Source organism: Chiloscyllium plagiosum, unplaced genomic scaffold, assembly GCF_037043375.1.
Source record: "Chiloscyllium plagiosum isolate Xiang-an unplaced genomic scaffold, Cpla_swu_hap1 HiC_scaffold_8, whole genome shotgun sequence".
NCBI lineage: Eukaryota > Metazoa > Chordata > Chondrichthyes > Orectolobiformes > Hemiscylliidae > Chiloscyllium > Chiloscyllium plagiosum.
In genome coordinates this window covers 87534147-87551997 of record NW_028270146.1, presented here as the reverse complement: position 1 = coordinate 87551997, position 17851 = coordinate 87534147, and the positions used below count along the sequence as shown (strand labels likewise).

The following is a 17851-nucleotide window of genomic DNA, read 5'->3' as shown; positions in this document are numbered from 1 at the left end:
ATGGAAACAAGGAAACAAGTGAACAGATTAATTGTACTGGAACACTGTTTTGAGGTACACAAAGCAAGTTGGACCAACACGTCTTATTTGATACTATGACTCTCTGACTGGTGTTTCCTTCTGGGTGGCTAGTAGATTTTCATGAGTTGGCAGATGGATTATTTTTCTAAGATAGGAGGAAGCCAAGGAAAAGATGTTGGGTCAGAGGGCTGCACTTGTAATGTTCATTGTTGCAGTCCTTTGTTAACGATGGAATATTTTGTGAATCAGGTTAATATGGATCAACAGATGATATTCTGCCCTGAGATCTGGTCACATAATCCCACACTGACCCCGCCCACCTGGAGGCCACGCCCTGCACCGGGCTTCGAGTGTGCGCATGCGTTAATCCGCACGCGCCTGGCCCCACCCAGCGGGCCAGGGCGCGCATGCGCGGGAAGGCCTCCGGAATCACTGAGGCCGTGAGGGCTCGCGGCGCCTGGAGCAACGGACCAGGACACGGGCCGGGCCTGGCCTGGCCTCCGGCACCATGAACCCCGCCTCTTACGTCACCGTCACACAGGAAATCCGCCTCAAGCGAGGCCCTTCAGGTACATTTAATTAGGGTAAGGAACATCGGAGAGAGTGAGGGATGGAGATTGGAGCGTGGGGGCGGCGGAGGACTGTGGGGGAGGGGGTGGTGCGAGGCGAAGGGAGTGGAGCGTGAGGTTAAGGGTGGAGCGTCAGAGAAGGTGGGGCGTGAGGGAGGGGGTGGAGCATGGCGAAGTGCGCGGGAGCGGATCGTGGGAGGAGAAGGTGGAGCGTGACGACGGGGCGGAGCGTGGGGGTTGAGTGGGGTGGAGCTTGCGGAAGGGGGTGGAGTGTGGGGGAGGGGGTGGAGTGTGGGGGAGGGGGTGGAGCGTGGGGGAGGGGGTGGAGCTTGGGGTTGGGGAGGGGGTGGAGCTTGGGGTTGGGGAGGGGGTGGGGGTTGGGGTGGGGGTGGAGCTTGGGGGTTGGGGAGGGGGTGGAGCTTGGGGGTTGGGGAGGGGGTGGAGCTTGGGAGGGGGTGGAGTGTGGGAGAGGGGCTGGAACTTGGGGGAGGGGTGGGGAATAAATTGGGAATGTCGGGGGATGTGGAAAATGGGGAGTGGTGTGGGAGGGAGGGGAAGAATTGGAAAGACTTGTGAGGGGTGGGGGAGGGGAGGAGAGTGGAGTGGTGAATTCTGTTGTCACTTGGGACTCTTGTCCCATGTCGCTTATCAAGCTGATGCACTTGTCCCTGGGCCCCAATCCTCCACTTCTGCCTTAATGTAAACCCATCTGGAACCTTGTTCCCTGGACATCAGCAGCTCATGCCATGTCTGAGCAGTTCGTTAACTCCTTTCCTCACCAAATTGATTCCTCCTTGAGGTTATTCCCTCTTGCGCAATGTCTTAATTTTCAAATTCTCAACCATACTTTAAGATCTCTCTCTCTCTAGTCTTGCCTTTTTTACTGAACCTTACAACTGTCTGGGATAGCTGTGTTCCTCCAATTCTGGTCTCTCATTCATTCCTGATTTTAAAGCAGTTAACTCTCTATGGCTGTGCCTTTAGCTATGAAAGACTGAAGCTCTGGAATTCCCTTCCTAAGCCTCAATTCCACTGCACATCTCTTATGATACTCCTTGAAACCCACCTCCCACCTGTGTTAATATCTCCTTATGAGTTTCACTATCAATTTTTGTTTGTATTGACATTTCTTTGATATGCCTTGGGATGTTCTACTAACTGACAGGTGATGTGTGAATATAAGTTGTTTGTTTGCAAAGTGTTTGGTTAAATTAAAGCACTATGAATGCTGGAAAACAATTGATTTAATCAACTGACCAAGCACAGGGAGAAATTTAGGTGCGGTGGTGAGAATTTTATTTTATTCACTCATTCACAGGATGATGGCATCGCTGGCTAGGCTAGCATGTATAGCCCATCCATGGGCACACGGTGGCTCAGTGGTTAACTTTGCTGCCTCACAGCGCCAGGGACGCTTGTTCAATTCCAGCCCCAGGTGACTGTCTGTGTGCATAGAGTCATAGAGATGTGCAGCACAGAAACAGACCCTTCGGTCTGACTCGTCTGTGCTGACCACAGTTTGCACATTCTCTGCATGGGTTTCCTCTGGGTGCTCCAGTTTCACCCCACAATCCAAAGATGTGCAGGTTAGGTGAATTGGCCATGCTAAATTGCCCATCGTGTTCAGGGATGTGTAGGCTAGGTGCATTAGTCAGGGGTAAATGTGGGGTAAAACAGGAATGACTCTGGGGGGGTACGTTTTGGAGGGTTGGTGTGGACTTGCTAGGCCGAAGAGAATCCCTACAGTGAATCCATGATTCAGAGGACAGTAGCTATAGGTCTGGAGTCACCTGCAGGCCAGACCAGATAATGACAGTTTCCTTCCCTGAAGTATATTAATGAATCAGATGGATTTTTCTGACAATCGACAATGGATTCATGGTCATCACTAGACTCTTCATCCCAAATTTTTATTGAATTTAAATTCACCACCTGTCATGGCAGGATTTGAACCCAAGTCCCTAGAACATTGTCTCGGTCTCTGCATTTATAGTTCAGTCCACCACCTCTCCTAAATGAGAATGCACTACAGTCAAGAGTTTCTACTTTCAGTTCTGCACGTTTCTGCTTAAACTTAACTTATCACAAAATGCAAAAGCATCTGTGAACCAGTGCAACCATGTGCAACTTAATTACTTCCAAAATATTTCATGCTGTTGAGTGATAACTATGCACAGTTTAATTAATGTGTCTGAAAAGGGGGTTTTCAGGAGAAAAAGGTATGTTGTGGTCCCCACCTGTGCAAACGTGATCTCATGACTGCAAATAACTCTTGAAAATTATAGAGAACTATTTGCTTCATACATTGCAATGCAGTAATGTAGCTACCAGAGCAAACAGCATAATTCTAAGGTCTTCTCTTGAACAAGTACCATTTGTGGAATCTCAGTTCCAAAACTCGCATAGACTTCATTACCTGTGAAGCATTTGGGATTCCTTGACATGATATATAGATGTAAGTTCTATGTTTAACAACAAAGAAGAATGTTGCAGAAGCTGGAAATGTGAAAACAAAAATCAAAATGTTTGAAGTGTCAATCAGGAGAGAACACTGATAAGGTCTGAATATTACTGATGCACAATGTTAATGGAATAACGCAGAACAAGGTGGGAAAAGGGGCAAAAGAAGCATGAGAAAAGATACAAAACAAAAGAATAGATTGACCTTCATTGCGTTTCTGTATTCATAATTTTAGTCATGTGGAATTCATTCTGCATTCTAAATCAGGTGCATAACATAAAATGCACACAATACTGTACAAATAGTCCTCCACATTGGAAAGGTAACATGTGGGAAATGAAAGCACTCAACCTCAGTAGTGTGTGGAATACTGATGCAAATTCTAGCATTTTAAAGCATTATTATCTGCAGAATTTCAGATACCTTCCTCATACATAATCATAACTCTATTCTTTATAGTACTTTATGTGGGCCCCTATTTTTTAGAATGCTGTGCACTATTGCATTGAGATGGTAACATAGTGGTAATGTTTTGTAATCCAGTGGTTCACTGGTTTGAATCCCACTGTGGAAAGTGGTAGAATTTGAATTCAATTAATTAATGAAATTCATTTGAGTAATGAAAGATCTGGAATTCATAGCTAGTCAATTGCCATAAAAACTCATATGATTCAATGACCTTTTGAGAAGGAAATCCAGCATCCAAACTTGTCACACCTATGTCTGACTTCAGACTCTCAGCAACATGTTTGATTCTTCTTGTCTGAATTCTTAAAAGTGTGGTTGGCCATTTAGTTCAAGGGCAATTGCATTCCATGAAATTGTATGGATTTTGCACTGTATTGTACAAAATCGTTTGGTCTAAATCTATGAGATATATCTTGATGACGGATCTATTCATTTTAATTTTTTTTTGTTCTAGTTCATGTGCATACTTGGGTAATTTTAACATTGCACTGTTTAATTTGTGTCATTAACCTCTTAGATAAGTTATTAGGTTTCAAGCAATTTACATCAACTGAATCACAGAAAACCAAATGATTTTGACAGTGAGGAATAAAAACACTTGAAATTCATTTTGAATAGTGGGAAATATGAATGCTCAACTGGGTTGCATCAAAACTTTGGTTAATTTGCATACCTTTGGAGAACTGTTTTCAATTTGTCATTTTCACAGTTGATGCTTGGGTGATAGTCCATAATATTGTTCATCTGTTCTATTTTTAATCAATGTTGGTATTTCCCAAATAGTAAATTATTGTCAGAAATATTAGAAATGATTTATCATCTTTTGAGTTGGCAAATACTTACTTTCTTTATAGTTTGGTTCAGTGATAAACTGGTATCCTTAAATGAATAAAGTCAGATACAGTACACATACATTATGGGAACACCGGCCAGCATTCAAGCTTTGTGTTAATGTATAGAAGATATTTATGTTTCTGGAAGGGATGTGTCATATGTATGTTAATTGCTATTTGTGTATTTATTTAAGAAGCGGTTTTTTGAAAGAAAACAAGTACATAATTCAAGTTGTGATAATTGAGCTGAACTCTTGCACCCATTTTTACCCTGATGGAGTAATAGCTGAATTATTACAGTCAGAAATATGTAACATTGAGCAAGTACTTTAATTTACATAATGAAATCCAAACAGATGTTGATAACTCATTGTCTCATTTGGTATACAGCTAGACTGCTTCTGGAAGCATTTGATATAGGTCACAGTTGAATTCCTAATGGTAAATTAAAATGAACACTTTAATCATACCTTGACACCCCCATTTTCCAAGATTGCCTATGCATTTGTTTTGAAAGATGGGGGATGTCAGGATTTTCCTTGTGTTTGCACACCAGGTTTTCCATCCAGTTCGAGCTGGCTCGACTTGTAGACATAAAATTGCAGCAGCTTGCTAAGTTTCCACTTCTATTCACCTTTATATTGTTAACTCTTTTAAAATCCCTTGTGATCTCATCCGTCACCCCCACATGATCACCTTTACCAGGTCCTTTACCAGGCAACAGGCCTAGAGAGCTTTGATCTACCTGTTCCATTTTTCTTCCCCCATGTGTCTCTTAGAATTTCCTTTCACATTCTTATTACTGCACCTGTTCTTTTAATATTCATAGCTGAAGAATTCTCACAGCAGCAAAAATGGAAAATACGAAAAGACACAAACCAATAGGAAAACACTAAAATTGCAAAATACACAGAAGATTGAGAAGCAATATGCAAAAACCCATCAGAATTGAGTTCTGCATTATCTTTGCCCAATTCATGTTGTTGAACTGCATATTAATGTTGAAAAGTGAGAACCCTTTTAAAAGAGTTAAAATATCCAACACAATTTACACAGTGATTGTGAAAGAGGAGCTGCAGCATCAGAAGGAAGCCAATGTAAGGATTACTGAGACATGGCTACAGAAGATTCAGGGCTGGGAATTACATCTTGCACAGTGTAGTTTATGTAGAGGATTTATACTGTGGGAAATGGGGAAAAAATAAGCCCAACAATCGCAGACTTAGTTAGCTTAGCGTCAGCGATGGGGATGGTTCCTTAAACAGTTGGTCAGGATAGAATTAACAGTCATGTGGAAAAAGCATGAGTTGACTAGGAAGAGTCAGCATTGATGTTATTGAGGAAATTGAGTAACTTGCTGGAGTATTTTGAATAAATAACATAAAGGTCAGTGAGGATAATACTGTTGATATAGTCTTCATGAACTTCCAGCAAGTGTTCAATACAGTGCCATGCAGCAGACATCTGAGAATAGTTATAGGTCATAGAATAAAAAGGACAATAGCAATCTGGATAGAAAATTGGCTTAATGGTAAGAAATAGAAATGGTCAATGGATATTTTTCAGACTCAAGAAAAAGTTTGAGTGGAGTTCCCCAAGGTCAGTATTGGGCCCTTTCTTATCCTCATAAGTTTGTGGTTTATCTCTTGGTGTGTACAGGACAATTTGAAAGTTTGTTGAAGATAACAAGTTTGGGAGCATGGTAAACTGAGGAGGAAAGGGCACATGTTACTTTAAGAATGTCAAGGTATTGGAGCGAGTGCAGAAGTGATTTATAAGAATAGTTCTGTGGGTTAGACACTTCAGTTATGAAGATAGATGAGTGAGTTTGGGACTGTTCTTTTTGCAGAGAAGGCAGCGAAGAGGAGATCTATAGAAGTTTTCAAAATCACCCTGGATTGACTAGTTGGGGCGAAACTGGTCCTGCTTATAAAAGGATCAAAAATGAGAGGGCACAATTTCAAAATGATGTGCAAAAGAAGCAAAATTAAAAGAAAAACTTGTTGACAAAAATGGAATGGTTCAGATTAAAGATGCACTGCTTCGAAGTGTGGTGAAGGCAGATTCAATTGAAACATTTAAGAGGAATTGGAGAAGTATGTATTTAGATGATATATTGTTTTGCAGGGTAACAGTTGTTATGTCATGAAGTATATTTTGCTAAAGAAATTTAACTATTTTCCTTAAGGCAGACTGTATTACTGAGGCTGAATCTTGCTGGGCATTTACAGTATGTTAATGACAGGCTATTATTAATATACAACCTACTCTGTGTTATAAATCTCTAGAAATTACTGGTTGATTGAAGCCATTCTGCTGTTTTTCTTGTCCAAGAGCCACCTCTCCAGCCAGTATTAAGAACTTGTTTGATTCACACACTAATTGGATATTATACTTGGCATAGAAAGTTAAGCCTTTGTAATCAAATGCAAGTACTTTTCCAATAACCGGGTAATTGTTACACAGTGCTGATCAAACTCTCTAACCCAGCAGTGAGCAATTTAAACTGTGTGGCATCTCATTCTATTCAGATGTTAAATTGTTCATGGGAGATGTTGAAATATTTAATTCAAAACTACAGAGCTGAAAGTACACTTCTGTAAATGAGTGTGTGAATTGTTTGAATTAAAATAGCAATTTAGATTGTGAAGAGTCTGTGTTTAGAGAACAGACTGTTGGACCACAGGAGGTTATTCTTTGTATTGTTGCAGTTGAATTGATTTCAGTTGGCTCTTCAAGATTGTTGGAAATATTTTACAATGTGCACAATGAGCATTGTGAAAATAAGGGCACACCAAATACGTAAAACCATGTCTATCTGTAAAGAATGCAGTTTGCCTTATCTGCTGCTATTATTTAGAGAAATTGCATTTGTTCAGCAGTTGTGGTTTCCATTAAGAAATCTGCTCAACACTATATTCTTTGGATATGCACGTTCACTTACGTAACCTAATGTTTGTGCAATATTTAGTTTGCAATCAATTTGCATGTCCATACATTTTTAAAATGAATTGAAATAGGAAATTGAGTACTAATTACCGTGCATTTTAGCTCAGATTTTCCTATTAAATTAGTGATAAGGTTAGCAGTGCTGGCTGTAGTGATTGTAATGAGGTCAGCCAGGTGGTTCATAGAATGAGTTCCCTGACTAGGGCTGTTAACCTAGGTTAATCAGGGAGTCCTGGCTGAAATATATAAACTGCAGTGCCAGAGGTTCTGGTCACTCTGGGAGGAGCCAGACAAGCGTCAAGTACTATGCACAAATCAATAAAGGGTGACTAAGTGATGGGATACTGACTTCTGTGGAATTATTTCACTGGCAATTAATGTGTAAATGGTTGCAGTAGCCTTAGTTAGCAGGCTGCAGTGCAATTAAATGCCACAGTCTAAAAGTTGCTGTGTTTGAATTATGCTGCTGTGCTGTTATTGTAACGAAAGACATCTTGCTATCTGCTTCATTGATATTTGAATGTTGTGAAGTTGCTGTGATTGCACTGTAGATGCAAATCAAAGTGACAGTCAAGTTGGGTCTTTCCATTGTGCACACACTACTCTCTTTAATGGTGTGATGATTGTCAATTTGTGCTACCAACCCCGGCACTAAAAATTAAATACACAAGTGTGGTGTCTCATTCCTTCGTGTTTTAATTGTTTGAAATTTTAACATAACATGTTTAAGACTTTATTTTTTGCTTATTTATTTTCAGCTATGACACATGTCCCATTCCAGACTTGAGCATTCAAAATTATAACTGACTGTATGGAGGCTTCATCATTGTCAGAGGTGCAGCCTTTTGGATGTGATGTTACATCAAGGTTTTATCTGCCCTCAAGTGAATGTAAAAAATTCTATAATATTTTAAGGAAGATCAGGGGAGTTTTCCCAATGTCCTGTCCCAGTACTTATACCTCAGTCCACATCGCAAATATTTGTGGGCATTTTTGCATTGCTGTTTGTGTGAGCTTGCTGTGTGCCAATAGGTTGCCATATTTTCTGCATTTCAATCATATCTGCACTTAAAAGTATTTAATTGGCTGTAAAGGGCTTTGAGATTTCCTGTGATTATGAAAAGTAACTATAGAAATGTAAGTCTTTTTCCTTTAAATTCGCTTTTTAATCCTTGTTCTTTTCCTGATTTGAGACTAAATTCACCTGCTAATTTATACTTCCTCATATTTGTTACTATTTCTCAAGAATTAATCTAATTTTAAGTTATTTGCCCTGTTCATTCAGCTCAGTGAAATCTAAGCTGTTAGCTAAATGGTGAAGCAGGATGTTGAACAATGCTCACGGTACAGTTTCCTTCATATTGGCAAGATCAAACACAGACCGAGTGACTGCTTTGTGGAACACCTCCGCTCTGTCTATAAGAATGAATCCAGCAATCTAATCTAGTTGCTTGCTATTTCAAATAGACTGTTGAACTCTCGTGCCACCATTTTAATCCTAGCCTGCTCCAGTGTTGCTGTGAAACCCAATGCAAGCTGGAGTAACAACATCTCACTTCCACTGAGGCACTTTACAGTTTTTCGGGTTCAGCATTATTCTCAATAAATGCAGAGCATGAAAACTGCTCCATTTTGATTAAAAATCAGAAGTGGGATATTGCATTATTGCTCATTATTTCCAACAAGACTTTTATTTGTTCATCAAACTCTGGAATTGATCTAACCCATCTCTAAATACATATGCACTGTTTAAAGTTGCTCAAAGCGCTATCGTTGGGTGAATGTTTTGTTGAAGAAATGGAGTTTATTGCAAATATTCAATTTATTTGAGGAATTTGTAGTTTAATAGTCATTGGCAGATGTTTGAACAAGCTTTATCCCACTTGTGACCAGGTTTGTCTGTGTCCTTTATTTCTTATATAGGGTTGGGATTCAATATTATCGGAGGAACTGACCACCGGTACTTTTGTAATGATTCTGCAATCTATGTTACCAAAATTAAAGAAGATGGACCTGCAGCTCTTGATGGACATTTAAAGGAGCAAGACCAAATCTTAGCAGTAAGGCATCCAACGTGTTTATTTTGAGCTCTTTGTTGAGGAGTGGTTTAAAGTGTGTCATATTAGATTAGCTGGTCTTTACACTCCCACCTTTATTTTCTTGCCATTAGTTTCATGGACAAGGTCTATAAAGGCTGACTCATCCAATATTCTATTTGGTGTAAATTCAAAAATCCTGCTTCTCACCCCTATGTAATCTGTTTTACCTGATGTACTAACTAACTCAGAAGTCCTGCAATAAGAGAGAAGAGGTTTGTGGTGGTGCCTTTCAGTTAAAGAAGTGAAATGAAACAGAAACATGAATTATCTGCCATGAATCAAGGAATGATACAGCTGTATTTTTGGAAGGATACTTAAAAGTGGAATGTCTCCATTGTCATTTTTCAATTTCACAATTCTCCACTGTCACAGCTCCTTTAATATACTGAAGTTGGTGACAGCTGTCGGGTTAGCGTTCTGTGAATTTTGCTCTTTCTTGAGTAGGTCCACTAGTTGCAGCTTGTGCTGCTGGGCTATTTGACGTAATGATGGCCATTTTTTACTTTCCAGTGTGTACACTGTATGGGCTTCAAAAGGTGCTTGCTGAATTAACTTCGGAGCAAAATTGTAGCCAGTGGAATAAAAAGGAGAATGGTAGCATGGATGTGAAAATCGGCAACGTGACATGAAATTGAGTAATGATCAATTTTTGTTTGGACTGGTGAAGGCAAACAATGGGATTTGTACTAGGGCCACTGATTTCTTGATGTATATTGATGAGATTTGGGTGTACAGGGCATAATTGTAAAAGTTGTAGATGACATACAACTAGGAAGTATTGTGAGCTCTGAAGAGTATTGATAGACATGAAATGGAATGCAGGCACGTAGCACATGAAACTTTATTCAAATAAGATTGAAGTTGTACATTTTGGTAGGTAAAGCAAGGAGAGGCAAGATAAGATAAAGGATACAATTTTGAAAGGAGTGCAGGAACAGAGCAATCCAGGAGCATAAGTGCACACATCACTTAAAGTAGTTTAGAAAATGGTTTAAAAGAGCAATTAGATTCTTGGCTTTCGAAATGAAAGCAAAGAAGTTATAAGAGAAGTTAAAACTCAGGTTCTGGCATAACTGGAAAATTGTCTGATTCAGGGCAGTGGGTGTTAAAAAGGATATATAGAATTCAGAGAGGATGCAGAAAAACTGTAAAGGATTAGTTTCAGTGATAAGGAATTTGAGCTACATGATTATCTTACACAAGTTAAGGTTGCTGTTTCTAAAGAAAAGTTTGAAAGGAGATATGAAAGTGTTCAAAATCATAAATGATCTAGGCAGAATAGATATAAACAACTCCCTTTGCTGAAGGGCTGAAGAACCAGAAAGCATCGCTATAAACTGAATTCGAAAAGGGCCAACAGCAAAATGAAGAAAACATTTTTTAGTGAGTGGTTAAGTTTTGAAATGCACAATCAGAGAGTATGATGGAGGCAGACACAATGAGGGCTTTCAGGCAGGAATTGGACATGCACCTGAAATGAGAGAAACTGCAGGCCCAAAGGCAAACAGCAGATGAGTAAGACTAATTAAGATTCTTTTACAGACACTTGGCTGAGCACAGTGGACTGTATGGTGCCCTGTGCTGTTACCACATTGTGATTATTTGTTTGTAGCTTGGGGGAGGGTTCTTTGCCAATAATACTGACCTTTGTCACTGTGTTCAATTGATGATTTTAAATATTGGTTGATGTTTTGATTGTGATGTACTTTAAAGCAGCACTCATCATATGTTTCACTGGATAGCATTCAGAAGTGGGAATGATTCTGTTCCCATACAGACTTATCATTGACTAAATTGAACTTAGGAACACCTTTATAGCAGAATACCAAATTAAATGTTACTGATCTACCTCCTTTGTAAATACACAATTGAAGTTGGTTTCCCTGTGGGAATGATTGAATGGCTCCAGTAAGTGTTCCAATAGAAGATAAGTAATCTTTTGACTTTAAGATTATGCAGTTTGCTGTGCTGTATTAGACATATTTTCCACCATCACAACTTTGTATAAACCTGTATCCTTTTAAAATAAATTTCCTCTGTCAATTAGATCAATGGGCGAGAGCTCTGCAACTTGACTCATCAGGAAGCAGTGGAAATATTTCGAAATGCTGGTGACGAGGTGACACTACTAGTCTTAAAAAAGGTAAAGTATGTATGTTGGCCCAATTTCTACTCTCTGATTCCATCAGGAGTTTCTTGGTTCTACTTCTTGCAAGAAACCAGTGGCATTTAATTTTTTTGGCAATTCTTTTAGATGTGTTGATATTGTTTTGAATCCTCTATCTTAAGTACCACTTGTCTAAGGAAATACTATATGTAATGACACATGAGTTATTGACTGGCCCTTGCTGTCCACCTTGGTATAGTGATAGTACACATGCCTGTTGAGTCAGAGGACCACAGACTCAGTCACTGAACACTGATAGACAGCCGTGTGTGCCCTCTTTCAAATGTGATACTAAATTGACTGAGATATAAAGATCCCATTGCACCTCAAGTGAAAGTGAGGACATCTCTCCTGTTAAATATTTATCCCTTAACCAACATCACTAAAACACATTATCTCTGATAATGATCTCATCGCTGCCGGTGGAACTTTGGCTCCATTGTCTATGTGGAATTTGCGCATTCTCCCCAGGCCTGCATGGGCTTTCTGTGGGTGCTCCAGTCTTCTCCCACTGTCCAAAGATGAGAGGGTTAGATGGATTGGCTACTGAAATTGCACGTAGTGTAGTCCAGCGATGTGTAGTCAAGGTTGATTAGCCAAGGGAAATGCAGAGTTACAGGGGTGGGGTAGTGGCCTGGGTAGGATGCTCTTTGCATGGTCAATATGGACTCAGTGGGCCGAATGGCCTGATTCCACACTGTAGGGATTCCATGAAATGCAAGTTCTTGGAAAGTGCCATTGAGATCAGTATCATAAAATCACAATGGTTACAGTGCAGAAGAAAGGCAGTTCACCCACTATGTCTACAACATAACATGAGTTTAGAAGAATGAGTTTATGGCACACAGTAATATTCTGAGACACCTTGGTAGAGAATGCAGAACGAAGGGTCATATCGATGGCTCAGTGGTTAGCACTGCTGCCTCACAGCGCCAACGATCTGAGTTTGATTCCAGCCTTGGGCGACTGTCTGTGGGGTTTGCACATTCTCCCTGTGTTTGCGTTGGTTTACTCCAGGTGCTCCGGTTTCCTCCCACAGTCCAAAGATGTGCAGGTTGGGTGAATTGGCCATGCTGAATTGCCCAGAGTGTTCAGGAATGCGTAGGTTAGATGCATTAGTTAGGGAAATGGGCCTGGGTGGGATGCTTTTCGGAGGGTTGGTGTGGACTTGTTGGGCCAAATGGCCTATTTCCACACTGTAGGGATTCTAGGATTCTGTGATTTGAGTAATGGGTGTCCCTTTAGGCATGTGATCAAGAGAAATTTTATTGCTTGAGACCCTGTGAAATCTTGCAATCCTTATTCTAGACAACTGTGGATGCTCAGTTGTGTGTATTCACAGCTCAGATTGATAGAATTCTGAGGTGGGAATTGAACCCCTGTCCTCGGTGCTGTGAGACAGCAATGCTAACCAATGAGCCACTGTTCTTGCTAGCTGGTCTGTTTTTTTCCCAGTTCAGATATTTAACAATGCCACTGTAAATACATTAGGTGAGAAAAATTACTTCTACCTTCCTAAATTCCTAAATAACCAAGTGTGGCTGATTGTGAGTTTCTGCTGTAATGTCATTCGAAATTTTGTAGCAACCAAGTGGAAACAAACAGTACAACAAGCAGATGAAAGCAAAAGAGTTGCATTAGATTTACTCCCAGTGGATAATCCAGATCCACTGGCAAAATCTGTTTATCAACCAAATAGCTCAAAGGTGGCCTGGGCAACAGAAAAAACAATAAACAACTTCACAAGTGGTCAGTGAAAATGTACCGAAGGCAAATTAAAGCTTACCTTGGCCTTTATTTTTTAGAAAAAACACAAGTATTTTTGAAATCAACTTTTTAAGATTAATGGTACAGGACAGTGTTTTCATTGTTACAGATTGCTGAGAGTTCAGAGGCTAATGGGAAATAATCAGTATGTTAGCACCCAAAATGGTGATAAAACTGAAGTCTCGGAAATATAGATAGTACTTTGAACACTTCAAAGTGCAGTTTAGATATTTTGATGTTAATTACAATCCAGTAATATATTTAATGTTTTCTTTCAGATAAAATCCAAGAATAACCAAATCCACATCTCTGGTTTCTCATCACTAGTACTGACAGCGCTGGGTATATCAGTGTTGGCAATGGTTGTATACATGAAATATCGTCATAAGTTATAAAAATGAAAAAAAAACTGATGTCTTTTCCTGTAGGGCAATAATGTTTAATTCCCAATATTTGCTGCTGGTTGAGTGGCTAGCCAGATGTTAACTTTGACATTTGTTAACTATTATAGGATTGTAAAGGGAATATGTACAGAATGGCTGAGTCATTTATAGACCACAGATAATAAATTGCCAGTTTATCACCTTGCAACTACTTCCTTTTATCTCCTGGATGTAATTTATTTTTGTAACAGACAATTAAACATCTACTATAAATTTTAAGACACAAACATGAATGACAGTGTAACCTATGTACTTGAAATTTTTGTAAAGACACTTGGAAGATTCTGCAGGAGTAATCAATCAAGTAAGGATTTCACAGTTATATGACTTGGAAAAATTAAGTTAAATTTTTAGAAAATTCAATAAACTGCATGTGTGATCTCTTATACACTGGAGTGGATAGTGTTTAGAATCCAGATTAATAATCAACATTCAGACTGTTAATGTCTATCAACAGCTGCTTTTGTAAGTACTGTCCATAAACAGTTGAGAAATCTGTTGGCAAATGTAATACCTGCATTATTTTGTTCGGATGAAATCTCATTTCTCAAAATGTGATTGAACTATTTTAAAACATACAATAAGTATGGACAAAATAATGGTATAGTATTTCACTTAGCAAATTTCCATAGTCATTACAACAGTGTACAATCAAAGATACCTTTGTAATTTTTTAACTCGGCTTTTTTAGACAAAGCACATGAAAACATAGACTCAACTGTTGACAGATGCCAGTATGAGAGTTTATAGTATGCTATGTTACTTGTTTTGTTTTCTGTCATTCTTAATTTTCACTACAGCCTTTGTATTAAAATCAAATAATTTTTTGTAATTTTGGGTACTATAAGTGTCACCTAATTGGCAAGTTTTAATGTGATCTTTTGTGGAATGGGATACTTTTAACTTGGTTAATTTTCGTATAAAAGGTTTTTATCCTTTCTATATTATATTACAATTTAGATGTTTTGTTGCCCTAGTAGGCTTCCTTCACACTGTTCTTAAGTACAAGTGTCGGACAAATCCCTAAGAAACTAGTTCTGCATATAAACATGAGCATTCCATAACTTTAAAACTATGTGTCTCTTTCAGCATATAAATGTTTATCTGCTGGCAGTTAATTATATATGTAGTGCTTCAGATGATTACTCTGGTGCAGGTCCTTTGGCTGCTGGATATACTACCTGTCAAATGTTGCCATAGGCTAATACAATTGCTGACCCTGCTTGAGTCACATCACTTCACCAAGCAATGGTGAAAATTGTGGATAAGCCTTTGGGGCTCACTGACCTACTGTTCCAGTTGGAAGAAACTGTGAGACTTGTTGCCAACTAATTGAATAATGGAATGACTTTACTTGCCAAATGCTATCAGTTTTTTTGAATAAACTGCGTAACTGCTGAATAATAATTTCTGTCCTTTGTCTGCAGGTGTGACCAACAATTATGTGACCTCTGTTCAGACTGCCTGTGGCCCACAAAAATGACATGTGCTTTCTCTGTCTTTTCTTTCCCAGTAATTTTAATACTTAAATGCTAGCATTGACAGTGCACTAATCATTGATTAAAGTAGATGTGTATTTGCGAAATACAAATGGCTACTTTGTGGCAGATAACTGACAAACAGTCTCAGCAGAAGTATACATTCTTTTCCCTTTCCTTTTGGAGATTCAACAATCCTGAAAGGGAATAAAATAGATAATGTGCTTTGCTTTGTTTGAGCACTAATCCCCTCGAGCAGGCATGTCTGAAAATAGGCAAAACTGATTTAACCGTTGCCTCTTGTTGGTAAGGTATACCGGCATTGGTATACCGACATATCAATACTTTCCCAGCGTACATTCACGTAAGGTGATCACAAGCCTTTTGTGTGTTTTTTCATTTGAAGCCTATTTTATTACAAATCTATTTTTGTGTTTTTTTTAAAAAAGCAAATATTGTACCAAATACATAATTGGGGTTGTGCTTTTATGCTTTATGCTTTAACCCAAATTTAGTTGACATGTTAGTACCACACCACCTACAGAGATTTGTGGGATTGTATATATTAGACCAATAGAATGTATATTGCTTTGGGTTAGAGGAGAAAATTCAAGTTATCTTCACATCTCTACTCAATTCATGTGGTTTGAATAGCAAATCAAATAGCAAAGTTTTGCTTCTTAAATTTAAAGAAAATATGACTTCATTTCCACTGGAATTCTTAAAGAACTTCATCTGTAGTAGTGACAAGGGCTCATGCAGAAACATTTTCAAGTTACACCCTGCACATCTTGTGATAGGGTTAGAATATGCTGCTCATACGTCTCTTAAGTAAAAGAGTACTTCAATATAAAGTGTATCTTGGCAGTAAATAGGGTCCTATCTGCAGAAATCTGATTATAAATTCAAATTCGCATTTCATATATTTGTAAGTGACACTCTGTATTAGCTACTAAGAACATTTGGAGCCTATCGTTAAATTCTAAACCTTGACCTAATTAAAATGTCTTACCATCTAGCTGAACTATTCCCTGCTTCTGTACGGAATCTTTTGCTATTTAATAATTTGCCAACGATGAATGTTTAGGCAGGGATATATATGTACTATATAGGTTTATAGACATTTATGCTCAGTAAACATGGGACACTAAACATTATAGTAGCAGTACATCCCTCATAATTGGTATTAGCTTTGTTTGTTCTTGATCCTTTTTATTATCCAAGATTCTGTTATTTTCATTTTATCATAAAGCTTGTTTGTAACCCTGTAAGGTCCTCAAGAATTGGCTTTCAAGAATTGTTCTGAGGATAAAAACAATGTTTCAGTTGCACACATTAAATCGATAACTGAATTTGGAAAATAAATGTATAATTCTGCTATTAAACTAATATACCTCACAAAATCCATAATAGATCTGCTAAAAATATTTAAAACTTATAATAATTTTCATGTAAATGTCAGATAACAGAGGTGTTTCATCACCAATTTAATCCTCAATTTGTGTGAACTCAAGGGATTAGTAAATGCCACATAAATGGCAATTTATGTTTCACCACTGTACCTTCCAATATTGTGCTAATATAGGCTATACATTGGTATGAAAATCTTCATTTGGTGCACCAAATCATTGATAACTTTAACTCAAATGTAGATGTTTCTTTCATGCTACCGTTGCTGCATCTGTACACATCAACTGTGCTGAAACTGTTTTCCTAGACCCAGTGCCTACAGTTGGACAAATGCCACATGTGTCCTTTTAGTAATGAAGAATTTTCTGTTTAACGATGTTTTAATATCTGTTTCAATATAATAACTTTTTCTTTGAGGGTAAAAATAAACTGCCAGAATTGACCATTTTAATGGGTGTGCAATCAATGGTCATTTCCATCCTAGAGTTTGATTTTTACATAGTAACTTGGTTGGCCTGAAATGCTGCTAAATAACTTTAAAAACTGTATAATGATTCAAAAAATAGTCTTTTGTGACTAAGCTAATGTTAATGAGCATGTTATGAAGGTCTAATCTGTCACTACAGTTTAAGTAGTTGCTTGATGAAAATTGTGACTGCTGTAAAATAAATGTCCACATTCAAATTTATTTATATACAATTCCTGTACAAGAAATGTCTGAAATAGAACTTATTGTAATGCTATTCATAAAGCGACTTGTTAAATATTGACTTTTTTTTCAAACGAATCTTAATTTATTTACTCATTTGAAGTGAATTATACTATCGTCTGTTACAACTTTTTCAAACTGGTGGAAATTGCATACAACCCCCCCAATATTTTTGTAATGACACAGATGTTTAATTAGAAACACTAACTATATAATAATATCTCCTGCCCAGAATGCTTCAGACCATGTCACTTCCATATTAAGCTATGTTCTGGATTATAGAATGTTAGAATGCTTACAACAAGTGTATGAACTGGAGAACACCATGAATGTAAGCATTTGCCTGAGATACAAAACAGAGGCAAAAGAATTGTTTTATGTTAAAATATTGTGATTCCATATTTTCACACTTAATGTTGTAAACTGTTGATACCCACACCAAATACCTCTGACTTTTTTCGTTAAAACACTCGCAGT

At 38.3% G+C, this 17851-nt stretch overlaps 1 protein-coding gene across 1 annotated transcript; it reads left to right on the top strand.

Moving 5' to 3' along the window:
- The first annotated feature begins 424 nt into the window (after positions 1 to 424).
- Positions 425 to 17435, top strand: synj2bp (synaptojanin 2 binding protein). Its single transcript, XM_043698128.2, has 4 exons — positions 425 to 590; positions 9225 to 9361; positions 11448 to 11543; positions 13613 to 17435. The coding sequence occupies exons 1-4, from the start codon at positions 530 to 532 to the stop codon at positions 13727 to 13729; spliced, it is 411 nt and encodes a 136-aa protein (XP_043554063.2). The 5' UTR covers positions 425 to 529; the 3' UTR covers positions 13730 to 17435.
- The last annotated feature ends 416 nt before the right edge of the window (positions 17436 to 17851 follow it).

Coding starts and splice junctions, on each gene's coding strand:
- synj2bp (XM_043698128.2), top strand. CDS start 530: ATGAACCCCGCCTCTTACGTCACCGTCACACAGGAAATCCGCCTCAAG. Junction 591..9,224: donor CCTCAAGCGAGGCCCTTCAG/GTACATTTAATT, acceptor TTTCTTATATAG/GGTTGGGATTCAATATTATC. Junction 9,362..11,447: donor AGCAAGACCAAATCTTAGCA/GTAAGGCATCCA, acceptor TCTGTCAATTAG/ATCAATGGGCGAGAGCTCTG.